At 39.4% G+C, this 25,370-nt stretch overlaps 1 protein-coding gene and 1 long non-coding RNA gene across 2 annotated transcripts in view; one reads left to right on the top strand and one right to left on the bottom strand.

Moving 5' to 3' along the window:
• Window positions 1-25,370, top strand: part of smyd3 (SET and MYND domain containing 3) — a 116,135-nt gene that overhangs the window by 10,305 nt on the left and 80,460 nt on the right. The window contains exons 2-5 of the mRNA XM_082552146.1: window positions 19,686-19,749; window positions 19,923-20,030; window positions 20,302-20,359; window positions 22,666-22,820. Of these exons, the coding sequence (XP_082408272.1) occupies window positions 19,686-19,749; window positions 19,923-20,030; window positions 20,302-20,359; window positions 22,666-22,820 (385 nt within the window). The remainder of the gene's footprint in view (window positions 1-19,685; window positions 19,750-19,922; window positions 20,031-20,301; window positions 20,360-22,665; window positions 22,821-25,370) is intronic.
• LOC309717651 overlaps window positions 1-25,370 on the bottom strand; it is a 54,212-nt gene that overhangs the window by 21,389 nt on the left and 7,453 nt on the right. The gene's annotated exons all lie outside the window — the stretch shown is intronic.

Below are 25,370 nucleotides of genomic sequence, written 5' to 3'. Positions count from 1 at the left end.
TTTACAGGAATGGTCACTGATCTGATCTGAACGGTAAATGATCACACTCGTGCAGGCTGTTTGTTTTGATGGGTGAAAAAATAAAAGAGGAAGTTCCAGAAAAAGATGGAAATATGAAAGACACGACTCGATCTCTCATGGACAGATAACACATCAAACATACACCCACTTTAAAGGATTTTTCTCTTTGCTTGACAGACCAAAGAAGAGCTCAAATATGTTCTTTCTGCAGTGAGGCTGGCACGTGTGTGTGTGTGTGTGTGTGTGTGTGTGTGTGTGTGTGTGTGTGTGTGTGTGTGTGTGTGTGTGTGTGTGTGTGTGTGTGTGTGTGTGTGTGTGTGTGTGTGTTAGGTGAGGGGGGCAGGGCAGCATTATCTCTGTCAGATGAAGTCTTTATATGTGACACCAATCTCTCACTCATTGTCTCTTTGGACCACACACGCACACTGTAGAAGAGTGAAAACAACAATAACAAAACTGCTAAAGCTTTTGTCTTATTTATAGAGGGAAACTTTTGATTGAAAGATAGATGAACCAGTTTTCTTGGGGTCTTACGCATTTCAAGGCACATAAGGAATATTGACAGTTGACGTTAGAGTTTTGTTCTGCTTTCAGCGTTACAGGGAAGCCAGTACAAAGAAAACAAAAACCTTTTTCACACATGCACCGCAGAACATTTTTAGATGTTACCCAACAGAGGTGCATGTGTGTGCAAATGGATGTAGCTTGATTAGACGTTTAGTGTTCTTCATTTTGCCAGCTTTCTATTATGAAATCCGTATTTTGTACTAAATAGTCTTGTTATGGTCCTTTTTTTTTTTTTTGTGTCCCGTTTGGATCTTTAGCCATCAGAATTGTTGTCTTAAGGCCAAGAAAGATGCCAAGCAGATTTATTTTACCAAGTGGATCATCATGGCCTTGCCATATTGGTCCATTTGATTGACCTTTATTATAATTATGTATTTATTTTATTTTCGATTGCTACAAACGGGACAGACATGACTGGGGGATAGGACAGGGAGAAAGAATGAAAGAAAGAGAGGGAGAGAAAGAAAACCAGAGGGGAGAAGAGACGGTGAGAAAGGGGGGAAGAAAGAAAGAAAAACAAACAAAACACCTGGATCACCTGTATTTAGAAAAAAAAACAGAAGAGAAAGCTTGTTATGGTCTTAAAAACATTTCTTAAATGCTCTTGAGATGAATCCTCATTAAATACATCAGATAATGAGGTAAGCTTATGTGCAGGTAATCTCTGTTTGGGGAAAAAGGTCAGGCTTCAGACTGATCTAAATGCTCTGTTTCAGTTTTCTGCTTTTGGCCCCACCTTGTGTTTGCGAGGGACAGCCAATAAGAAGAAAGGTGGCTTAACCTTCCATCTAATAGCCACATGGTTCCAAACCTCAGCCTTAACTTGCTTCACTAATCTGGACCGCCCCACTGTGTTTGTGCTGTTCAGGACCGTGGAAGCTTTTTACATTGTAGAAGAAGAAGAAGAAGCTACATTTGGCTGCTCACTTATTCACAAGGGGTCTGCACAGCAGGTAGCTCTGCGTGATTTGGTGGATTATTATGCTTTATGCTTCTCCTAAGGGATCTGACAAATGGTGTGGCCTGGTATGTGGTACAGACCATCCAAGAGGTTTGTGCTTCAGTTTTGTTAAATGAAACTTTATTATGCTTTGCCTGTGTCCCACTCCTTTATTTTGTAGGTGCAGCTTGCTAACCAAGCTTGCTAGTGCCAGCCTGTTGAAGACGTGTATAGTTGTGTTGGTCTTTACTGGCACTTCAGTGTTATATAAGCACAGAGACTCTTACATCATAGAGAGGAAGATGCTGCAACAGAAAAGATGAAATGATTGCTTCTATTTCTATACCACCACCAAATGACGACGCCTGTTGTTTAGCAGAGGACTTCAGCGATTCCAACACATCCCAACCGCCAGTATAAATTGTTAGGCTTAGTTTATGGTCGCCACATTGGTTGTTGCACACGCCAGCTGTGAAATTACCACGCCCCATAATGGTTTACAGCTGATTTCGACTTCTGTGCTGAATCTTTGTAGAACCTCTGATGTAAGTGACTGACTCAGTTACCAGCATTCATGCTGTTGGTGGGTTAATTACCTTGTTGTTGTGTCCTGGTGTTTCACAAGCAGTACCAGCCACAATAGAAACAAATAAAATGCTGGGACATTTTTCTCCTCTTTGTCCCTGCTCTGTGTTTGTTTGTTTTTTTAAAATATATTCAAATATGATATTGTTGTACTTTTAGTAATCTCACTCCAGGAATTTGGGGCCGTTTTTTCATTTAGGGTTTGGACTTGCTTGTACTATTATAAACATCTGCATTATAAGTACAAAAACAGTGGTTGGCCTTCATCTTCTGCCTGTTTCAGACACAGGATGAGGTAAAGAGCTGTACTTAGGTCCAGTGCAAAATGAATAAGGTTTATTTTGAACAGCATATTAAGCTGCTCCAAGGAAAAATATGGAGTTGGAAATGAGCATAAGTTCTCTTTAAATACATTTTAAGAGCAGTTTATACACACACACACACACACACACACACACGGATAAGAGTATGTGAATGCAGTGGTATATGAAGCATACAGATTACCTCTTTAGATGCATTTTGACAGGGCTACAGAGAGAGGAGCACATGAGAGGAGGGAAATGGTTCAAAAGGCAAGTCACCGCTCTTCTTCCTCCTCCTCCTCTCTTAACCTGCTCCCTCATTTTTATTCATTCTTCCATATGCTCATTCCGACATATGTCTCCCTACCTCTCTTCCCTCCTTCCACATTTTTTTTCTTCCCATCTGCTCCCCCCTTTCTTCTCTCTCAGTTTTTCCTCACCCGTATCCTCCATCTTCTCATTCCTTATCGTTCAGAAGCATTTATTTTGTCCCACCTGCCTCTGCTCCCTGCTTCACTCCCGGGGTAGATTATTTTGCTTGCATCTGCTTCTCACTCCTCTCCTCCTCCTCCCCTCTGTTCTTCATCTCCTGCAGTTGGATACCCAGGTGTCTCAAAACATGCACACGCACACACACAGCTGTATCATTTGCAAACCAAGTGATTTGCTGTAAACTGGGAACACACCTTCCCAATGTGTAATGCTTGGTATTATTCATCTAGCAAGCACATCTGTTTATCATTTTTTGCTGTACTTGTGGGGACCACATGCACACACAGAAATTTTATTCGATCCTCTGGGGGATGATTACTTAGTTTTTTCTGGCATAGTTTGTATTTTGCAAGACAATTAATGAAACCCTGTGTTTTTCCAGCATGTGCGTAGTTCACAGTGTTTGTGTGAGTGTGTTTGTATTCTGAAGAAATCTGGATAAATCCACAAAGCTCCCTGTTGATTCACATTATTGTGATCATAGATGGTGCATCTGTTACTTGTGGATTCTGATGTCTCTCTTTGGCATAAAGGGACAAAAACTAGAAAAAGACCAATGTGGGTAAAATTAGTTTTCTGAGAACCATCTGAGATAAAATTGCAAGCATTCATGTACTTAACTCATTCATTTACTCAACCAGAAAATATTTGAGTTGCTGTCTCTGACCAGTTTGGATGAGTTTTTTCTTTCCGATAATTACTGGTTGTGAAATCCAGTCCTGCAGTTTTTCTGACGTTGAATTGGGTTTTTATGGAGCCATGTGAGCATCTGTAGTGCAGACGTACTACACGGCTACGTTTCACAGTCGAAAATTAATTTTAGTCGATATCAGCACACTTCTTTTGTCAAATGTAAATTCAGGTTGTTCAAGATTTGGCCGTCAGACATTACTGTGAGATCAAACCACAACTATGCATGTTTCTAATGGCTTTATTCCCTTTACAACCATTGGTTTTATGATTTATATTTGCTTTTAAAATTCTTATCACCTTCAAATTTACTACACCTATTTAGCTCCAATGCTTATGTATGATCGTATATGTTTTATCATTGTGGAAATGCAAATATACTCCTACACTTTGAAATTATTGTTAATATAATGCCACCTGTAATCTTTCCAGATGGGGTTTTTATCCTAACCGATTCTATCCTTGTTTTCTTTTCTTGTTTTGTTTTTTTTAAATTAATAGATCTCTACATTTTCAACTTTTGCTTTTGTCTTGACATTATTTAATTATTGTGATTATTTTATCCATTCTTAATTTAAACATGATTCTGAGTAACTCTGAAGGAAGTAATAATGACCAAACCTGGACTAGGAGCACAAAGGCCGTATTTTAGGTTTGTATCTGTGTTTTTCCTTTGTACAGAATATCTGTTAACTATGGTAATGAGGCAACAAGAAGGTGATGCCTCATCATCCTGTGTGAGACCCCTCAGGTGTCAGTGAATCATCTTCTAAACAACCATTAAGAATTCAGCAAGGGTACTCAGACATCTCAAGATGCAGCTGTTCCCTCCAACTCTCTCTGTGAAACACACACACACAAAACACACACTTAAATCCGTGTAGCTGCAGATGCCTGCAGGGTAATGATTGGATGAACTGTGCAGACTGTGCTGTTATTGTATAGGTGAACACAGTAGATGGCAGTCATATACCTTCAGAAAGTGTTTAACACTCATGGATGCTTTGTCTAACATTACATTAGTGTACAAAAGTCTTGAGCCACCTCTCATTTCTTTAAAGTGGTCTTGATCAGTAGTTCTCCAGACTTTCTGGAGGTTTCTCAAAGCTTTTCTTTTTAATCCAGTCCTTGTACCTGACCAGTTACAGAGGAATGTTTTTATTTAAGCCAATTAACACTGACCTATGACTCATTCAAGCATGAAATGTCCTTCAAGGGATGAACCATTGTTGTGGAAACACATGACAGACTTAGCAAAGAGCCAATTTAAATTGTGTCTTTAGGCACTTTATTATTATCAGCCTGACACAAAAACACATCATTTGTTCCTATTTCTTTAGTTGAATCAATGAAAAATGATTACAAAAAATAAAGGTATTTTTGCACTATTAGATCTTTGACAAATCATGACATGATATGGAAACTCGACAGGTAGAGGACATAAAAAGAGGCAGGCCTAAAACACTATCTATAGCAGATAACCAGAATCCGAAAGTCATATCTGTGAGAAATTGGGAAAAATTAAGCAAAGACCTGACACATTACGTGGGAGTTGTGTCTGGACCTTCAATTGATTCATGTACTATTTGCCAACCTTGGGGAGAAAAGGCTGAGGTTTGCGTAATTATACAAGAACTCGACTGAAAGCGATGCGCAGTAGGTCTGTTGAGTGATGAGTCCAAATATGAAGTTTTTGCTTCCAGTCATTGTCAATATGGTCAGGAGAGAGGTGCAACAATGTCCACAGCCATCTTTAAAATACAGTGGAGACTCTGCCATTGTTCGGGGTGCCTTTCAGCCTTGGTGTTGGAGATTTCTTCAAAATTGGTGGAACTCACAACACAGGAAACTACTGAGAGGTTTTAGTCCATCATGCAGTACCATTGGCAACAGTTTCGTTTTTCAGTATGACAATGATCCCAAACACACTGGCAATGCTGTAAAAGCATACCTGGATAGAAGGCACACAATGGATCACTATCAGTTGAAAACTGGCCTCCCCAGAGCCCAGACCTCAAGATTATTGAAGCAGTGTGAGATCATCTTGACAGAGAACGGAAAGAAAGGCAGCCATCTAGGGCTGCTCAATTAATCGAATTTTAATCACAATTACGATCTGGGCTTTCAACGATCATTAAAAATGACTGAGCCGATTATTAGCCCCTCCCTCGTGCTTTACTCTTGCGCTGCTCCGTGTGGCAAATCGAGCGCACCTCTCTGCATTTCGAACACGCGTCACAACAATTAAGAGGACCCGAGGGAAGCTCAGAAAGCTAAGCAGAAGTTATTTGGAGAGGAGAGTGACTGCCGTTGGTTGAAAAGAGAGGTAAAAAAAACTTCAGTGGTGTGGAAACATTATGGGTTCGTGGAGTCAGACGTGGATCAAGTAGAAATATTGTGTAAACTTTGCTACGGTGTCGTAGCTGCACCACAGAGCAACACTGCAAAGTTCACTAAACATAGATGTTTGCATTTTTCATTTATTTTTTATATTGCAAACATTTGCACTGTTATCAGTATTTGCACACTATTTTATATTATTTTTTGACAATCTTTAAAGTCATTTTTCAATACATTGTTATTGTTAAATAAATATCGTCAAATAATCGAGATCTCAATTTCAGTGAAAATAATCGTGATTATCATTTTTGCCATAATCGAGCAGCCCTACCAACATCCAAAGAAAAGCTCTAAATGTCTTTCAACAAGCCTGGAGAATTATTCTAGACTACTTAAAGAAATTACAAAAAAGCTTGCCAAAGAGAGTTCAGGCTGTGTTCACCTTCAACCTTAATAGAATCCTACACTTTGGAAACACTTTTTTTTTAAAAATAATTTTTTTTTTTACCTTTTATACTGTATTCCCATGCATGTTTGCACCTTTTTATAGGTTGCACCTGCTTCCCTCTTTTCTAGTAAAATATAAAGAAATGAGAAAAAGCTCAAGACTTGCACAGTCTTTGCATTCTAATACACAGCAGTAACAGTGCTGGCAGTGAGTTTCTGCTGGAATTGGCTCTGTTGCCTTTGCTGGAAGAGCTCATTTGTCAAGCACTTTCGAGAGGGATGTGTTTCACGTTGTCTTCACACTTCCAAGCACTGCAGACAAGAAAAAAGTTTCTTAAGAAGATCATGAAAATGTTTGCTTTATTACTCCAACGTGTGGAGCAGTAGAGACCTTTCACAGGAGCTGTCTTTCCTGGATAGTAATGGTGAACAGGGTATAATAATTCCAGATGACAACATATTGACATATATTTAAAATTTTTTAAGTAAATTAAGAAAAAAGAAATATTTAAGCCAAAAAAGCAGCAGCCAAAAACTTACAAATAATTATTCAATGAATCAAAATCTAAACATTAAACATTAAGGAGCTTAAAATGAATGGTTTCCTTTTCTGTCCATTTGGGAGCAGAGCCAGAACAAATGTTACACAAACTGTTCAGCTGCGTGTTTTGTAAATGGTGCAGAGGATGGTCAGCATGCAAAAATGATACACTCACTGATCACTTTATTAGATACAGCTGGTTAGTACCAGGTTGGACCCCCTTTATGCCTTCAGAACTGCCTTAATTCTTTGCAGGATAGATTCAGCAACATGCTGGAAACATTCTTCAGATTTTAGTTCATTTGAAATTAACCTGATGTGATATCTCCCTTTCCATCAAATCCCTAAGATGCTTTTGGGATAGGGATCTGGGAATGGTGGAGGCCGTTTGAGTAGAATGAACTCAAGAAACCAGTTTGAGGTAATGTGAGCTTGGTGTTGAGACATGGGGGTTTTATCCTGCTGGAAGCAGCCAGCAGAAGATGGGTACACCGTGGCCATAAAGGGATGGACATGGTCAGCAACTACACTCAGGTTGGCTGTTGTGTTTAAATGATGCTCAGTTGATACTAAAGGGAGAAAATATTCTCCATATCATTACATCACCACTAGCCTGAACCGTTGACACAAGGCATCAGGGATCCGTGCTTTCATGTTGTTTATGCTCTTCTGACTCTGTTCTGACTCTGTCATCCAAATGTTGCAGCAGAAATTAAGACTCATTAGAGCGGGCAACGTTTTTCCAATCTTCTATAGTCCAATTTCATCACCCTGTCTAAATTTTGGCCACAGTTTCCAGTTTTAGCTGGCAAGAGCAGCATGTGGTATGGTCTTCTATTGCTATAGCCAGTCTGCTTCAAGATTCAACATTGTGAACCTTCAGGGAGGCTCTTCTGCATACCTTAGCCATAACAAGTGGTCAACAAGGAATTCAATTCTCCCTCAGAAAACTGCCACTTACTGGATGTCTCATTTTTGGACTATTCACTTAGAATGCAGGAAAATCCCAAAAGAGCAGCAGTTTACTAAAACCAGCCTGTTTTGCTGCAACAATCCAGTTTAAAGTCAGTGCGCCCCAGGGTGGCTGTGGCTACAATGTAGCTTGCCATCACCAGTGTGTGAATGTGTGTGTGAATGGGTGGATGACTGGATGTGTAAAGCGCTTTGGGGTCCTTAGGGACTAGTAAAGTGCTATACAAATACAGGCCATTTACCATTTACCCATTCTGATGCCTGCCTTGAACTTGCAGGTCATCTTGATCATGCCTACATCCCTAAATTAATCGAGTAGCTACCATTTGATTGGCTGATTATATGTTTGTGTTAACAAGTAATTCGACAGGTGTACCTAATGAAGTGGATAGTGATTGTACAGAACCATTTCAGATTAACTCTGGATTCCTCCATCAGGAGACACAAACAGTGTGTTAAATCAGCAACAATGACAAATTACCTCAGCAAATAATCTGTTTGCATTGATATCATTTCAATTTTAAGGCTACAGAAACATCTCCTAGCAACAACATGTCCGGGGATTACGTTTCAGTTGATTCTGACAAAGTTGTACTTTTGTATTTTCTTACTCAGTTGTATATAGTATTTTATTTTATTTCATTCCAGTGTTTTCTAATTTCTGCTACATAACTTTGCACTTTTGCTGTAACGAACGAAATTTCCCACCTGTGGGACTAATAAAGGTGATCTTATCTTATCTTATACTTGTGGAGTCGCTCCACATTTCTTTTTGCTGTTTAGATTAATGTCTCGGTCTGTCCAACAAGTCCCGAAGCCAGATAGAGTCACAGTGTGGTCCTGGAAGTGAGTGTGACATATGTCGCTGCAACACTGCAGTGCTCAATGAAACACATCAAACTTCCCCCACTGTCTTCCCTCTAAACCTAAATCAGCTCACGAAGCTCATCCATATTATCATACAAACAGCTCATATTCACCATGGTGATCGCATGAACAGCTCCAGCTCTGAAACTCCATCGTCTCCTTCACAGCTCCTTCAGGAATCGCAGGCTTTGCTCCAGGCAATAGAAATGGCAGTAAATATACTGCCCAGAGCATAATGTGAAGACAAAAACACAAGCAGACTTATAAAACCAGACTTTAACATATTTCCAAAAGAAAATATGGCCATATTATTAGGGGTGCAACGATACACAAAATTCACGGTTCGGTTCGATACTTTGGTGTCACGGTTCGATATTTTTTCGATACAAAAAAATGTTCATGCTTTTTTAATTTGTCATTTATTAAAATTATAAATATATATTTTAACTCAAACGTACAGTTTTTAAATTTAATGTTGCTTTGTTGTTGCTTTTGTCTGCTTCCACTTGTCTTTGCACTAGGATGATGTCGGAGTAAATGTGCAGTCATATTCATTGTGTTCCCACTAGTGCTGTCAGCGTTAATCTCGTTAAAATGACGTTAACGCCACAACACGGCAAATCTCCGTTAACGAGCTACCGCAGATCGCCCCGTGCGTGGGGTTGGACGGCGTCAACACGTTAACGAGCTAACTGCGCTAACGCACTAGTTCCCACCCATGTAATTGAGCATTGCATGGCACATCCAACATACTGTTTTACTTTTGTCCATGACTCGCTTACCTTCAGGGTCATACCTCACATGAAGACCAAAATAATTCCAAACGCCAGATCTGAATGAGGGTGGGGGAGGTTCAATTTGCCATGTTGCAATGAGAGCTTAACTTCTGTCTCGCTAGCTTGCCCTGCGCTCAGTGAATCTGCGTTCGACTACTCCGCCTAGGCTGCACTGTCGAGCGCAGATCCACTGAGCGCTTAACACAGACAGCATCTTCAGAAGGAAAGTTGATAAAAAAAAAAAAAAAAAATTGTATTGTTCGATACATATGCGTACCGAACCGAAAGCACTGTATCAAACGGTTCAATATCGATACGAGTATCGTTGCACCCCTACCATTTAATGTTTGTAGCCATTACAGACTACCCTAGGAAAATAAAATAAAAGTGGCTCAGACTAAAAAAATTACAGTCATGCTCATAAATTGGACGATAAGTTAATAACGGAGGTATCATGACAGTCCATGGCAGTGGATTTATGTTAATATTTTTATTTTACATATATACTCACACACCATTACTTGTCATGTTGGAGTGAGACGTACCACGCTGTGTTGACCGCTCAGCCTGAAAATGAGAAAACTCACTCAGGCACGACTGGACAGCCCAGAGACGAGAATACCACTAATTATTAACATACACAAACGCACACGCACACACAAACGAAATCTCATGGATGCCATGTAGCAGCCAATACTCGCGGGAAATTAATTATCATGCTACACACACCAACAGAGGAATGCTGAGGTAGGCCTAATTAGGTGTCTGATAGCGTAGACTTAACAAAATTGACCACATATACGCCCATGTGAGCGCAGCGATCTATCCTCCTGCATATCAATGGAGAAATCCAGCATTTTTCAGTCACTTCACCTAATTTTGAGTGACATCGTTTTATTATTTCTTTTTTTCTAATGTTGATGTTTCTCCCTGTTGTATTTCTTTCACTTCTGGATTTTTTAATTCTTCGCTAATTTCTATTTTATCCACATCTGTGTCATAGACGAGGCGTTTGTGTTAAAAACAAAACATGCTTGTGTTTGTGCTTTCCTGATCTGCAAAGTCATAAAAGCATATCGCTGTTGTTTGGAGGAAAAAAATTAAAGTAGGCACAACATTATATACGTTATACTTCACTGACTCTGCTCATTTCTTTTTAAATGGCGTTCATTGTAAACTATGTAGAAAAAAAAGGATTTTTTTTCTTGTAAAAATACTTATTGTTACACATTCAGTTTAATTTGATCTAGAATTTGATGACTATTAAAATTACTGAACATATTCTACTGTGAAGGGGGGAAAAATTCTCTGCAAGATGAAAGGGAACCTTATGACGAAGCATTGTCTTGATTAACCGTCTCTTTTGATGTCTTTCGAGTCTGTGTGTGCCCCCTTTGAGTAAAAAAAGTTATTTTGACTGTTTTGTGATTGATTGTTGATTCATGTCAGGAAAATCCCAATTGCATTTTTTCCAAAAACGGGTAATTTTGCATTTTGTTTCTTAAAACTCTGGCCAGTTCCCAGTTGTCACAATACTATTATTATTATTATTTCTGCACAAGTGAACTTTTCAATCATAATAAACAAATAAACCTTAAAATAAAATCACAAAACAATGCTGACTAAAGTTACAGATTTCCCAGAGGATTATAGGGTCCACCCTTAAAAGGCTGCTTGTTGTTGTGTTCGGTACGATGGGATGCGTTCGTTGTTTCCACAGCGAAGATGTGAGGTGCAGCTTTGAAACAAAGTCCTTTTGAACTTGTTCTTCCAAACTTTGTGGCGCAAATGAAGTGAAAAACCTTCAGACGGCAGACACAGCTCCACTGTTGGTAAAGGTGTTTTCTGTGGTTGCTTCTATTTATTCGTCATCTGTCTTTGCTGTCGCTGTAACCCTCCCAGTTCTTAAGAGTGTTCTTGCTAATTACCATTAGCCATTGAGCCATTCAGCAGTGCAATTTTACAAATGTGCTGGCAGTAATGTTAGAGTGTTAGTAGTGTTAAGTGATTGTGTACCTTTGCCCTGTTAAACAGATTTAGTGATGGATTATTATTGTTGTTGTTGTATATTAATGAACTGTGTGAGTTAAATTTATACAGACCCCTCGTTCGTCAGTAGGAAGTATTACAATCTATTCAGTCCACTTGAAAAGCCACAGTTGACATTTTATCTGTTCAGAATTATAGTGATGCCCAGCACTAATATACTGTATATAAAAGATGGACAAAGTAAAATATCAAGTCCTTTAAAGCTGCATTCTTTTTATTGGCAAACGGGGGCTACTGTTTGTTTCTAAAAGAAGTCTGTTGAGTATAAATCTATGGGAAACGAGTGTTAGGTGGAATCTACACAGGAAGCGGTTTACAGTGACATGGCAGCAAGAATACACTGAAAGTCAACAACATTCAGGGAAGAACATCAGTGATTGCCATATGTGGTAAATGCATTATAGGGTTACCCTGGTAACCATGCCTGAAAGTGCGACAGCAGCAGGAGATGAGCGTTTCACTTCCCAGGGGACGCCCCTTTATTGAATACATCATGAATGATCCCTATTATGTTCATAAAGAATGATAAACAGGATGTAAGTTAGGGCACTCATCACATCTCAGCAGCTTAGTCATGTAGACATGGTCAAGACAACCTTCTGAAGTTAAAAACTGAATATCAGAATGAATAAGAAAGGTGATTTAAGTGACTTTGAACATGGCATCAGATGGGCTGGTCTGAGCATTTCAGAAACTGCTGATGTTCTGGGATTTTTCTGCACATAAATTTCTGGGGTTTACAGCAGGTCACTGGGCAAAAATGCTTTGATGTCAGAGGTCAGAGGAGAACAGCCAGACATCTTCCAGCTGATCGGAAAGCAGCTATAACTCAACTAACTATTCATACAACGGAGGTATGCAGAAGATCATCTCTGGAAGCACAATATATCAAAGCATACAGGGTTATAGCAGCAGAAAGCCAAGAACAGGTAGCTAAGGCTACAAGACTGGAAAATCATCGTGTGGTCTGATGAATCCTAATTTCTGTTGTGACATTCAGATGGTAGGGTCAGAATTTTGCATAAACAACATGAAAGCAAGGATCCATCCTGGCTTGGTTTCAATGGCTCAGGCTGGTGTAATGGTGTGGAGGATATTTTCTGGGCACACTTTGGCCCCCATTAATACCACATAAGCACTGTTTGAATGCCACAGTCTACCTGAGCATTGCTGCTGACCATGTCCACATCCGGTACTAGCAGCGTGTACCTAATAAAGTGGCCCCTGAATGTATACATTATTAGATATGACACTGACAGGTGGCTTTAAAAAGAGAAAATATGCGAACGAAGGAGTCAAATGATGATGTTAGGGGAGAAAAAATGACATTGAGAGCAGGAAGTGAGTCATGCAGAGAGAGAGAGAGTCTGCTTTTTTTCCTACGTGCTACTAATGAAAACCATCTAATATTATTCATGAGTTTTCCTACTGTGCCTGCAGTCCAGCCATGGAGCTGCCATCCAGAAGACTATCACTTCACACAACATCTGACAGAGACACAGAGGGAGACGAAGAGCAGAAAAAAGGCAGCTGGAAGAAAGAGTTAGGAAAGGGATAAAGGGAAGGAGCGGTTGACAGAGGAAAAGAGGAAGCATAATAATAACAGAGCATGGCTGGAGATGAGATGGATGTGCTTCCTAGGGGGAATCATAATCTCTGTATGAAAATGAGTCACTTCTATTAAACAATGGAATAGGGTTATTTTGCTGACTAACTAGCTGATGAAGACTAAGGAATGTCGTATCCTTGTCATTTATTATCAATTTCTATGCTTTTTGTTTTTTTGACCTTCTCGGTCTGTTCCTGTTGTGCACATCTATATTTAGACCATGTTAAATCAGTTGATGTCACACATTGTACTGCGTCAAGGAGCATATGTTCTTGAACTTGTATTGCTTGTTGCCTGGAGGCTAGAGCAGCGCCATCTTTGTATTTGAATCATGAAATACTGTGTAGAAAATGTAAAGTATGCGTGTGGGTGGGTGTATGAACCGAATGATCCCGAATACAACACTTGCTGAAACTGATAAACTTCAAAGTTTTTGATGGCGTGGTGGTAGAAATTTCAGAAGGTTCACGTCTTTTACGCGATCTTTGTTCTATGATTGGATTTTCGTTGCCCAGTTCTCTGATGTGAAACGAGTAAAGGGCGAAAGTATTCGTCTTCATGAGTGTCATACAACTCCTTAAAGAGAGGAAATATTCAGTTACCTTTAGCCAAGATAAAGCGTCTTCAGTCCTGCTGGAATACCTGGATCATGTGACCGTATCTGTTCTTGGTGCTCATGTCTGAGTCAGTGCTAAGTGTTTATCAGCCTTTAGGCGATCACCATAACAGCAGTTTCTGTGCTGCAGCTGTACATTTATACTGCTACTGATAAGCTGTCTGGATTTCTATCTGTTGTCCCATCTCTGCATGCGGTTCTCTTTTCTCAGTGACCTTTTGTCTCGTTTTGTTTGACAGATTTTTATGTTGATATTGGTCATTTGAAATGGTATTCCTTTTCATCTTACAGTACAGTATCAAACTACCAACCTTTGTGCCCAAATGTACTCTCTAAATTTTAGGATTGTGTATTGATGTATTCAGAGAGGCCCATATGGATCTTTTTGTAATTCTGCCTTTCTACATCACTACACATTAAAATCAATCAAAACGTGATCGCAATACAGACAGCTTTAATTGAAGAGGTCTAATCAAATATTTAATTAGATGTTTCGAGATTACAGCCATTTTTATAAATACTCCCCCAATTTCTGAGGTACAAAAGTAATTGAACAAACTAGCAGCATTTTAATTATAAGAAATATTTTTAATAGTCATGGACATCACCAATTGCTGTGTTTTCCTCCCTTAAGATTTCTGCGAGGCCTTTACTGCAGACGCCTGCAGCTGCTGCTTGTTTACGATTCTCTGCCTTCAGCTTTGTCTTAAGTATCTGAAAAGCATGTTTTATTGGGCTGAGATCAGATGACTGACCTGGCTGTTGAAGAATAGCCCATTTTTTTGCTGTAAGAAATTCTGGTGTCATTTTGCTTTTTGGAGTATGCTTTCGAACAGTTTCAGTCTGTAGTCAAATTACTTTTGAGATGCTAAAAATTGGTGGTTATGCATAAAAATGTCTGTAATTCCTAAACTGTTAATTCAGTGCTTTTGTTGCTTCAAACACATCTTAATCATTTGACTTTGTGTGTTGGTGTAAAAATGTAAAGTAGCAAAAATCACATCATTGTTTTAGATTTAAGCATGTCAGTGGCCAGTGTTTTATCTGTTGTCACTATAAATTTTGTTCTGACTTAAGATTCAAACATAGTACGATGAAGTGTTAAAAGACTTAAAGGGGCCTTTTGGTTTTCTGTGTTTTCCTTTGTTTGTTTGTGGTAGCCAATCAGAAGAAGTCTGGCTTTAAAGAAGGGTGAAGGGGGCAGAAAAAAAAAATTAAAAAATGAGAGGATGAACTGAGGGGCTGCCCCAAGGCCAAGTATAAGATGTATAAGACTTATTTTGAGCTGTGAGTAATGCAAACCTGCTCTGATCCAAGTCTAAGAATAAAAATATAGAGCTGAAAATCACAACAGGTCCTCCTTAAAACAGTTTTCTCTTCTTTTTTTTAATCAAGATGTTATTGTTTCCCAGCACAAAGCAGGTGAAATGAAATTTTAAAAGACAAAAAAAATCATCTAATATAATAATTCAGAAACCAATCCTTCCCAGAGATTGTTTAGCATATTCAATGGTTTTCTAGCCTGCAAAAATATGAACAAATCACATAATAAATAATTTGGTTACATGATTATAATGGAATTCAATTTGAAACAGATATTGAACACATGATGTCATTGTTTACCTTCTAATGGAAAATTGCCTAATATATGCTGTACATGAACATGCAGTGTAGCTTCTACAATGTGCAGCGTCCGAGGGGTCACAGTGAAAGGAAACAAGTACAGAAGTTTAAAAAAATGGGATTGTCACCAGGATTGCTCTCTGGCCTGTGGAAGATGGATGGATTTCCTGTGCCTTGCAGCTTTTAGTTATGATCTGTCTGTGTTTAGGTTTGCCCTTATCCTATCTGTTGTTACTCTGTGTCTCAGACTCCAGGCATGTGTTTCATGAACTGTGGGTGGCTTCCGTGTTTCTGGTTGGTCTCAACATGACAAGAATAACTCTGCTTTCACGAAACTCTGTCCCAGGGTGAAACTATAAATTTAGGGTTGAGTTCCAAGCTGGAAAGGCAAATAGGACACAGCAGCATAACAAAAAACGGGTGGGGGGGGGAAGACAGATGGGAAGGACAGCTGTAAAATGCAGAATCTAGAGAGCAGGGAGGGAAGAACAGGAAAGAAAAGAGTGTTTTGGAAACTTGTACAAGACTGAAGGCGCCTTGAGCCAAATACAACAATCGAGTCTGGTCACACGCTGATAGATGAAACGCTCACAGGAAACACTTAACTTCTGTCACTAATGTTGACGCTCTACAGCCTTTGGTCAGACCTGCGCCGCATTTGTTTATATTACATTTCAGATTTTGCCTTTAAGCTCTTTCTAATGTCATCTACTGCATTCATAGGTCCAGCATGTCCAATCTAATCAAATGTGCCGTTTTCAGTAAGATAAGCCCCGGCTTAATGTATTTAAATCCATCATAACATTTTTTTTCCATTATCTCATATTTCGTGTGTGAGCTCATAATACCATCCGCTGTCAGATTTAATTAGTAGGATTTTTATTATTTTCTCTATTTTCTTTCCTTATTATATGATAAATCCATAAAGACTTGCAACTTATTATTGTATATCAGCTCACGCTAAACCAGCCTTGGGGTGTTCGGCTGTCAGTGCTTATGCTCCATTGTTGGTAATGTGAAGAAATTCTTTAGCGAATGAAATGAATGCTAGGTTCTAAGCACTCTGCTTTGTCATTTGTTTCATGATTTCATGAAGCATGTGTCTGTCATACAGTGGTCTACCATGGAGTTAGAGGGTTTTTTTGTGGGGTTTTTTTTTTTTTTTTTACTGTCTCTGTCTTTTTTTAAAATTTTCTTTTCTTTTGTAGAAAATAAGCGATGAGCTCCTTGGCTGTAAAATTAATCCTGCGTAGAAGTCTGAAAACTACAGTGTGAATAAACCTGCGCCTTTAAATATAAGATGTGAAACAAAGACTTTCTTTCAGTGGGATTAAAAATCTGTAGCACCGTGTAGAAACCTTCTCTGGTGCTGATGGCTGTTTTCTGAGACTCACTTCAATCTGTTTCCCTCCCATGTGACAGGTCAGGCAGGTATTTTACTTTTTGATCCATTTTCCCCGACATGAAATACTTAGCACTTATTAACAGGTATCTGTGTCTGTGCATTGCAGCCATACAGTTTATCAATACATCTTGCTAACCAAGCTTGCTGACCTTGGAAACTGGTCAAGTGGAGGACAAAAGAGGCAGGTCTAAAAAGCTACGTACAGCAGATGAACACTATCTGAAGGTCATGTCCTTAAGAAATACTAAAGAAATCCATTAAAAACCTGACAGAGGACCTGAGAGATGCATCTGGCCCTTCAGTTTGCTGTTTACTGAAGCGTCATCAAAAATGTCTCAGTGGAACGGTGACTGTCAAGAAACCACCTTTTGTTAAGGAAGGGAAATGGTTAGAAAAGGGGGCAGTATGCACACAAGAACTCATGAAGTGATACATTTAGAAATGTTTGGTTCAAATCATCCATATCTACAGAGGAGGTCAGGAGAGAGCTACAACTGTGAGTGTCTGCAAAACTGAGGGTCTGTGATGGTTTGGGCTGAATTTCAGCCACTGATGCTGGAATTTTGAATGCAGAATAGTTCTGTCAGGTTTTGATCCACCATGCAAAACCATCTGGGAAGGATCTGATTGGCAACAGCTTAAATTTTCCATCCATCCTTATTTATAAAGCACCTTAAAACACAAAGTGGTGTGCACTGGAATTAAATAATAAAATTACACAAGATATTTATAAAAAAGATTTTTCAGTATGACAATGATCCCAAACACACTGTGCTAATTCAATAAAACCATACTTGGATAGAAAAAACATAAGGGGACACTGTAAGTCATGGATTGGCCTCTCCAGAGCCCAGACCGCAATATTGCTCAAGCATTGCAATCATCTTGACAGAGAACAGAACAAAAGGCAACAACATTCAAAGAAGAGCTTTGAATGTCCTCCAAGAAACCTGGAGAACTTTTCCTGAAAACTACGTAACCCTTTAAAGCCGGTCGGAGCGGGCACGCTCCGTTTTGCGCAACTATTTTTAAATCCCAGTAGCACTGCAACCACATAAGCTAGCGCAATAATTTTTTTTGCATATGAAACCGGAGGAGTTGTACTTGCATCTTATGCCATCAGCTTGTCCTAGATCACAGTTTCCTTCCACATATAGCTTTGCAAAAACTGCATAAAAAGCACTTGCAGCAACAAAAACATAATATTCCAGAAACACGCTTTGCCAATCCGATCAGCTGTTCGTAACACTTCCTACATTGAAATAGACGTCAGTGCGAACGATCGCATGTACGACATGACCTGCCCGAAACCGGAAGTGACGTTATTTTGCGGAAATGTAGTTTTTTTTACCATCAGGGCCTTATGAGCCTATACTTGTGTTTTTAAAAGTTATGTTTGACTTTATGACTTTCTGTGTCGTTTCTGGGATGCTTAGGACTCACATTGCACTGCTGGAAATAGTTTATTTTGATGCATATGCTGTTTTTTTGCAAATTTGCATTATAATATGCAGTATATAAAAATTGGTGTATTTCAAAAATAAAACTATGAAGACACTTAAATTAAATTTCCTGTGGTGGGAAACTATTTTGTGCAACTTTTTTGTATTTACAGTTTAGAGGGATAAGCCTCTTAACTTTCTCTAACTAGAAATATATGTTAAAAAACAAAAACGATTTTCAATTTTTTTGTAGTTTATTGCATTTTTTGCAATTTATGTAATTACTATGCACTTAATGCAGACATATTATTAAAATGTGGGCTATAATACTTGTATTGATGTATATCAACTTGAAATGCTCCCAAAAATGGCACTACAACATGAAAAAATATAATATAAGCTCTGGCGGACTTGGTTCTATGCTAGATCTTAAAGGGTTAAAAAATAAATCACTGCACCTATTTCTCATTTTCCTAGTAAAACATAAAGAAATGAGGGATGGCTCAAGACATTTGCAAGTATAATAAATAATTGATTTGAATAGCCTACATTGACTTATGTGTATGCACTCATACACACACACACTGAAAAGATTCCTGTGAGTCACAACTTGTGTGTTTTAGTGATGCCCCCACTACTGGCTGTAATTGGCCTCATGAAGCAGGCTGACACTGCGGTGCTCCGGCTTGTTATCAGGCTGACAGACAAAGTGGAAAGGACAGCAGTATCACTCAGAGAAACACAGCAGACCTCGGAGGCATATGCATACTCACAAAAATACACACAAACACCACCACAAGTGGACGCACAGCTGTCACATGTTGCCATTCCGACACAGGCAAGTTATGTGATGTGGTGAGACTAACCGATGGTGACGGTGAGGAGAGTGCACCTAAAGTATTGCCCTTAAACGACAATCGAATTGGAGCTGGGTAGACAGATAAAATGAGATAATGGACGCACACAGTCAGTTTAATGCGATGAATAGAAAAGGATAAGACGACATCCTTTCACGGTGAAAGGTCAGTACAATGACAGAAGTATGCTTGAGCTGATTTAGGGATTTGTTTGGTGATGCTGAATTTTAACCGTCTCAAAAAGTGTTTAACATATATGGAACAGCTGAATGTTTTTGTTCAAACACTACAACTATCTGTCAGTACAGGAAGACTGGCATCGCAAGTTTTGAAATCTAAAATCCTGGTCCCATTCCAGGCCACCAAGACCTTTTAAGTCATCTCTAGCATTTTCTTCTCTCAGCTGGAGCGTTTTTGTTTGGTTTTTTTTAAAGACAGTGATTCAGCCTTTGAATATTTTATGTCTTTAATGCCACACTTTCTTCTTTTTAGTTAAGAATGTGCGCAGAATTAACACAACTTTTCAAAAATTCCTTCTGTCCAGACGTGAGAGCTTGTTGAGGTGTTCCCAGTGCAAGACGGCTCACTACTGCAATACCGCGTGCCAGGTACAGTGTGTGTGTTTGTGTGTTTTAATCTTTTGGGGACAAAAATCAAGTTCTCATAATGTAAATCATTACATTTTAAAGTGTACACTTTGTTTATGGCTTGTAGCTGGGGTAATAATGGCTATGATGGATGTGTCTGTATACATCAGTGTATTTATATCCTCCTTCTGCAGAAACAAGCATGGTCAGGCCATAAGAGAGAGTGTAAATGTCTGCAGAGCCTCCTACCCAGACTTCCCACTGACTCAGTCCGTCTAGCTGCAAGACTCATCTTTGCCTTGGTATGTTGCTGGACTTTCCCACTGTTCAACTCAGTTAAACTAAATGTGCTCAAAGAAAGCTGCTTAATACCTTTCCTTTTATGCACCATAACAGGCGGGCATTCCTGCTCTCAGAAAAACCAGACTTTAAAGAAATCCATGTCATGTTTCTCAGTGTATGAAAGTTTCAAGGACTTTATCTGGGAGCAACAATAAATACAGCACATAATGCGCATCGATAGGAGAACGATATTTCAGTAACACCAGAGTGAACTGCTCTTTTTCTATGCAGTTAAGTCCGTCTAAGAGCAGCAGTGAGGAGCTCTACACTCTAGAGGAGCATGAATCGCGTAAGTTTGTCTTGCAAGTGTCTGTGTGCGTTTTACCTCACTGTAATAAAGGTTATTAGAAAATGTTTGCTCTTTCACCTGTGTGTTTATTTATATATATATAGAGAGCGAGCGCATGTGTATATATAATCCAGTCGTAGCCAAATGCAAACTTTTTATTTTCAGCTGGGCTCATTCCTGTTTTAGATGCTATAAGGTTTTCTTTAAAAAACCAAAATCACTGATTTGAACCTTTACAGAACAGGCAAAATGATGTTGACATGTCTTGTTACACTTATTGTAAGTGTATCATAAGAGCTCTAAATTTGCAAATTAGATTATTTTAAATGCTGAAAAGCAGAGAAGTCCAGAGCTCCCTCTCTCCACCCACCTTTTTCAGCTTATCAGGTGTTTCTAGGTGAGCTAAGACATGTAGTCTTGGGTCTACCCCAGGTAAGACATGCCCAGGACATTTCACTTGCCACCTGGTGGCATCCTTGCTAGATCCCTGAACCACCTCAACTGACTCTTTTCAGTGTGGAAGAGTAGAAGCTCTACTCTTAGTCCCTCCTAAAAGGCTGAACTCCTTACTCTCTCTCTAAGGGAGAGGGGCCCGGCCGCCTTTTTGAGGAAACTCGTTTCCGCTGCTTCTATCCGTGACATCATTCTTTCAGTCACCACCCAGAGCTTGCATCCGTAATTGAGTGTAGGGACATTGCTTGACCAGTAAATTGCCACTCATGCTCAGCTCTCTCTTCACCACAACGAACCACTACTGTACTAATCCGACATTCTCAAATTCCTCCAGCAGGAGCACCTTGCAACATGCCACCCAGTGACTCCAAGAAGGCTGCGTACTCTGAACTTTTGTTCGGCAACTACAGATAGTCGAGACAAAACGGTGCAGGGCAACAACCCTCTCGGCTACCGGAGAAATCTCCAACATTCAGGCAGTGACCTGCTTAGTGCACTTATGTTTTCTGGAATTTGACAGTGATTATAATTAAATGGCTTTTAATGGCTTTTTAACAATAAGTTAGTCCACTGAATACCTGCACAGTGTTTTGCTGGAGGTTTCTTCTTGTTAAAAGGGAGTTTTTCTTTCCCACTGTTGCCAAAGTGCTTGCTCTTAGTGGGTCGCATGATTGTTGAGGTTTCTCTGTTGTGTTACTACAATATAAATGTCCTTGAGGGAACTGTGGTTGTGATTTGTTGCTGTATAAATAAAATTGAATTGAATCGGATGCAAAGCAATTCTCATTATGCACCCAAAAGACCTTCAGTATCAACATAATAGAAAAAGTAATAATTCATCTCAGAGAATGGATTTTTATAAAAAGACAATGTGGTTCCTGGAGCCAGTAGGTTTTTCTCACTGAGCCTAGCCCCAAGCAACTGGGCCGCTTCCTGTGGCAAAGACAAGTTTTAACTGTGGCTGAGGGAAGAACTGGGGGACAGATGAGCTACTAGAAGATGGATCACTAAAAAGTTGTGCATCTAGAAACAAAACACCAGACTTTTCTCTCTCATCAACTAAGCCAGTAAAACAACAGGCAGTATTTCATCTGAATGCGGTGCAGGTCTCGTTGCTGATGGCAGATTTGGGTAACTGGCAGGTGATTTAGTGTTGGAACTGTATCCAGAAATACTGACTAAACAGACGGAGCAGCCATCAAAGTGATCCTGTGATTCCCTCTGTACCACTAGAAAGCTCTTTTTCTTTCCATTATTCTGAGATTTTCAACACACACCTGACAAACTGAATGAGATGCCCATGGCTTGTCTTGATTACCCAGTTTCATACCAAAATAAGCAGAGGATGCCTTTTCCCACAAACTCTGTTATGTTTTGTTGCTGTTTGGATATAGTGAAGGATCCACATGTTTAGCATCTGGATCATGTTTACAGTTGCCACTCGTCAAAAAACATGATGCGATAGAGCAAAATGGATTTTTTTAAAACAAATGTTAGATTTTATACAGCGAATATGATGCAGGAGACAGTGTGACGGGTTTAACGATATTCTGCATTTATCTGGCAAAAGTCTCAATGAGATTGAAAGTCCCTTTACAAATGTGATTTAGCAGATGGCGTCAAACATTCTACCTACTTTACACATTAACAAATACGACTGTTAGATACTAGAAATAAGTGAAAACCTGCATCATATGTTATAAAATATCAATTTAGGTCCATTTACAGGCAAATTTTAGGAGTCCTCACATCATCACCTTTAAAGAACATTACATTTTTACACCAGAATACCTGGATTTTATGAAGTGTTTCAACTACATTTGTATGATTTTTAAAAAAAAATGTTTTTACAGATCTAACTTCTATGCCTGAGAAGAAGAAACAAGGTCTTTCTCAGCTGGCGTCCATGTTAGAGCTGTACCTGCAACAGGAAGTACCTGACCTGTTACAGGAAATGGGATCAGCACTGCCACCTTCCTGCCAAGAACCCCTCAGCCTCATTGCCAAGGTCAGCTAAATGCACATTTGCTTTTCTGCATAGTAAGAACACCTCATCATGCACATGAATACGCAATCAAATCCCGTGTACCTCCATAAAAAGACACATCACCTCCTCCTTGACTTATCCCACCGCACGTCTGAGATCTTCCGAGCATTCGTAATCAGATCCCCTGTGTTTATGTATTCCCAGAACAACTTCAGGTCTCACTCTCTTAAAACGTACCAGCTGTCTTCGGTGGAACTGAAACCACAAACTCCTGTGTGTTTATCTGCAATTTGCTCTTCCTCTGTTTTCTGTTAGCTTGTGTGACTCCTCGTCATTTCATTGTGTTTGAATTCCATCTTGTGCGCGTGTTCATTGTGTTTTTCCCACCACAGTGATTGCATGCGTGTTTCTCGAATGATTATGAGCCTTTTGATAACACAAAGGTGCAAATAAGCACTTCTTACAAAAAACTGTCATGATCGAAACAAAATACACCAACTTTCTTCATCCAACTTTTCTACATATAAAGCGTCATTTACATTCGACTCAAAGGAAGTCAGATTTAATCAGTGGTTGTTTTCTTTCAACAGATAGCTGTGGATGTATTTCAAATACTGTACTCGTAAGGCGAGAAAGGGCAAAAGTGTTTTGGGGTTTTTTTGTTGCTCTTTTACGTTTCACTGAAGATCGTATAAACAAATCAGACTGCTGTTAGTAGACTGTTCTGTGGACACGTGTGGCTAAGATGGAGGTTTTGGTGTAAATCAGAAGCTTCATGTTTGGAGAAGGGAAAGCTTCACATACCAGTATAAGAGTCTTCCCCATTTATGAAAAGCGGTGGGAAAAACACTGCTTGTTCCTGTTTTGTTGTCAGTGGGCGAAAAAGTCTCGGCATCATTGAAAGAGCAATACATTTAGAATCATGCACGAAGAACAAGATGTCAGCACCTCCAGAAACAGAAACTCAAGCTGGGTGCTACAACGCACACAAGAGTGGTGAGAGATGTATGGAAAAATCTCACTTATGACGTTAATTCAAGAGAAATTAGCTGTTTACTTGAGAAAACCCACAAAAACCCAGAGTTGCACATGTTCTAAACTTCAGAATGATTTAATTTCCTCTAAGCTGATATAAAAGAGTGATCAGCTGTGACTGGTGATATTTAGTTGCAGAAATTGCTGCTGTGAATGTTGTTTAAGGTGATCTCATCACCGGTATATGTGACACGTATTATTACTGGTAATCCTTCTTAGTGGAAAGTTTTCCTTTGGTTAGGGTCGCTCACAGGTCACTCACCAGGTTCACCCACCGGGGGGTGTTTACAATTAGAGCATTTGTGCCACAGTGCAGTGACTCAGCGTCTGACTAGAGACACCAGCAACCTACAGACAGACAACAGGCTTTTTTCTCCTTTGTAAGCCCAGCCACAAAGGCCTGTATTCAAAAGATTGGCTAATGGAGAGGAATGTAAAGTACAGGAGTGCCTTGTTTTTGTAGAAGCACTTTGTGTTAAAATGGCTGTCAGATCAGACGTCGCCTTTATGTCCATCAATTTGTTTTGCTCTCTTTTCCTTGGTTGAGCCTCTGCATGCGACATGTTTGTCTAGAAAACACAAGATTTCGACAGCCAGTGCTCACTGACCTTTAAAAGCTTAAATTATAAAGTAAAATAAAGAAGTCTGAAGTATCTAATTCAATTCAATTTTATTTATATAGCACCAATTCACAACATCAGTCGCCTCAAGGCCAAGTACCATCTTCAAAACAATCACTTGAAGCCTGCAAATCTGGATATTTGGCATGCAGACCTGTGCCTCGTATAACAGCTGAGTTTTGTTGGATATGACTTATTCGTAAAGAGTTTATAATGTCAATGAAATTCACTATGTAGTCATTAAATTTTAAGAGTAAAGCCACTCATGCTCACACCTTTTACCTTGGTAATATACACGTGATCAGATCTTACGAGGCTGTGAAATGACGGTTGAGTAATCGCTAACGCCGCTTATTTACACTCTCTGCATCTCTTATGTACTAAATCATACACTGCCATCATATACTGATGTGGTCATATGTGATCCATTGGACTAAATCTTTGGGTCTGGTACAGTTGGGTTATCAATCATTCATAATCATGAATCAAGCATTATGCATCTGTGACTGCGCTGTTCCTGACATATTATTCAGTTGGATTTTAGAACACTGCGCCAAGCTTAAAATGAAACCATGATAGAAACACATAAGTGTGGCGTCCTTCCTAATGCCACATGAGCTGTCTATGAAACCAGACGAGGTGGCACAGAAAAGCAGTGGTTTAGTGTGTCTGAGAAATATCAGGGAGAAATGGCTGTCCTGCAGCGTGCATTATCTGTAATGTGCTGCATACTGATGGTAAACCTTTTTAACTACCTTTGATTGATTGATTGATTGATTGATAGATTGACTGATTAATTTAAAATATCACCTTCAATAAGATGGGCTAATAAATAAATGTGCCACTATCCAAAATGGTGACTTATCGTCTGCCAATAGGGGGCACTGTGATTGCATGGCCAACAGTCTGTATTTGT

This window comes from Aulonocara stuartgranti, assembly GCF_965226115.1.
Source record: "Aulonocara stuartgranti genome assembly, chromosome: 1".
Lineage (NCBI taxonomy): Eukaryota > Metazoa > Chordata > Actinopteri > Cichliformes > Cichlidae > Aulonocara > Aulonocara stuartgranti.
This window is presented reverse-complemented; position numbering and strand designations above follow the sequence as displayed.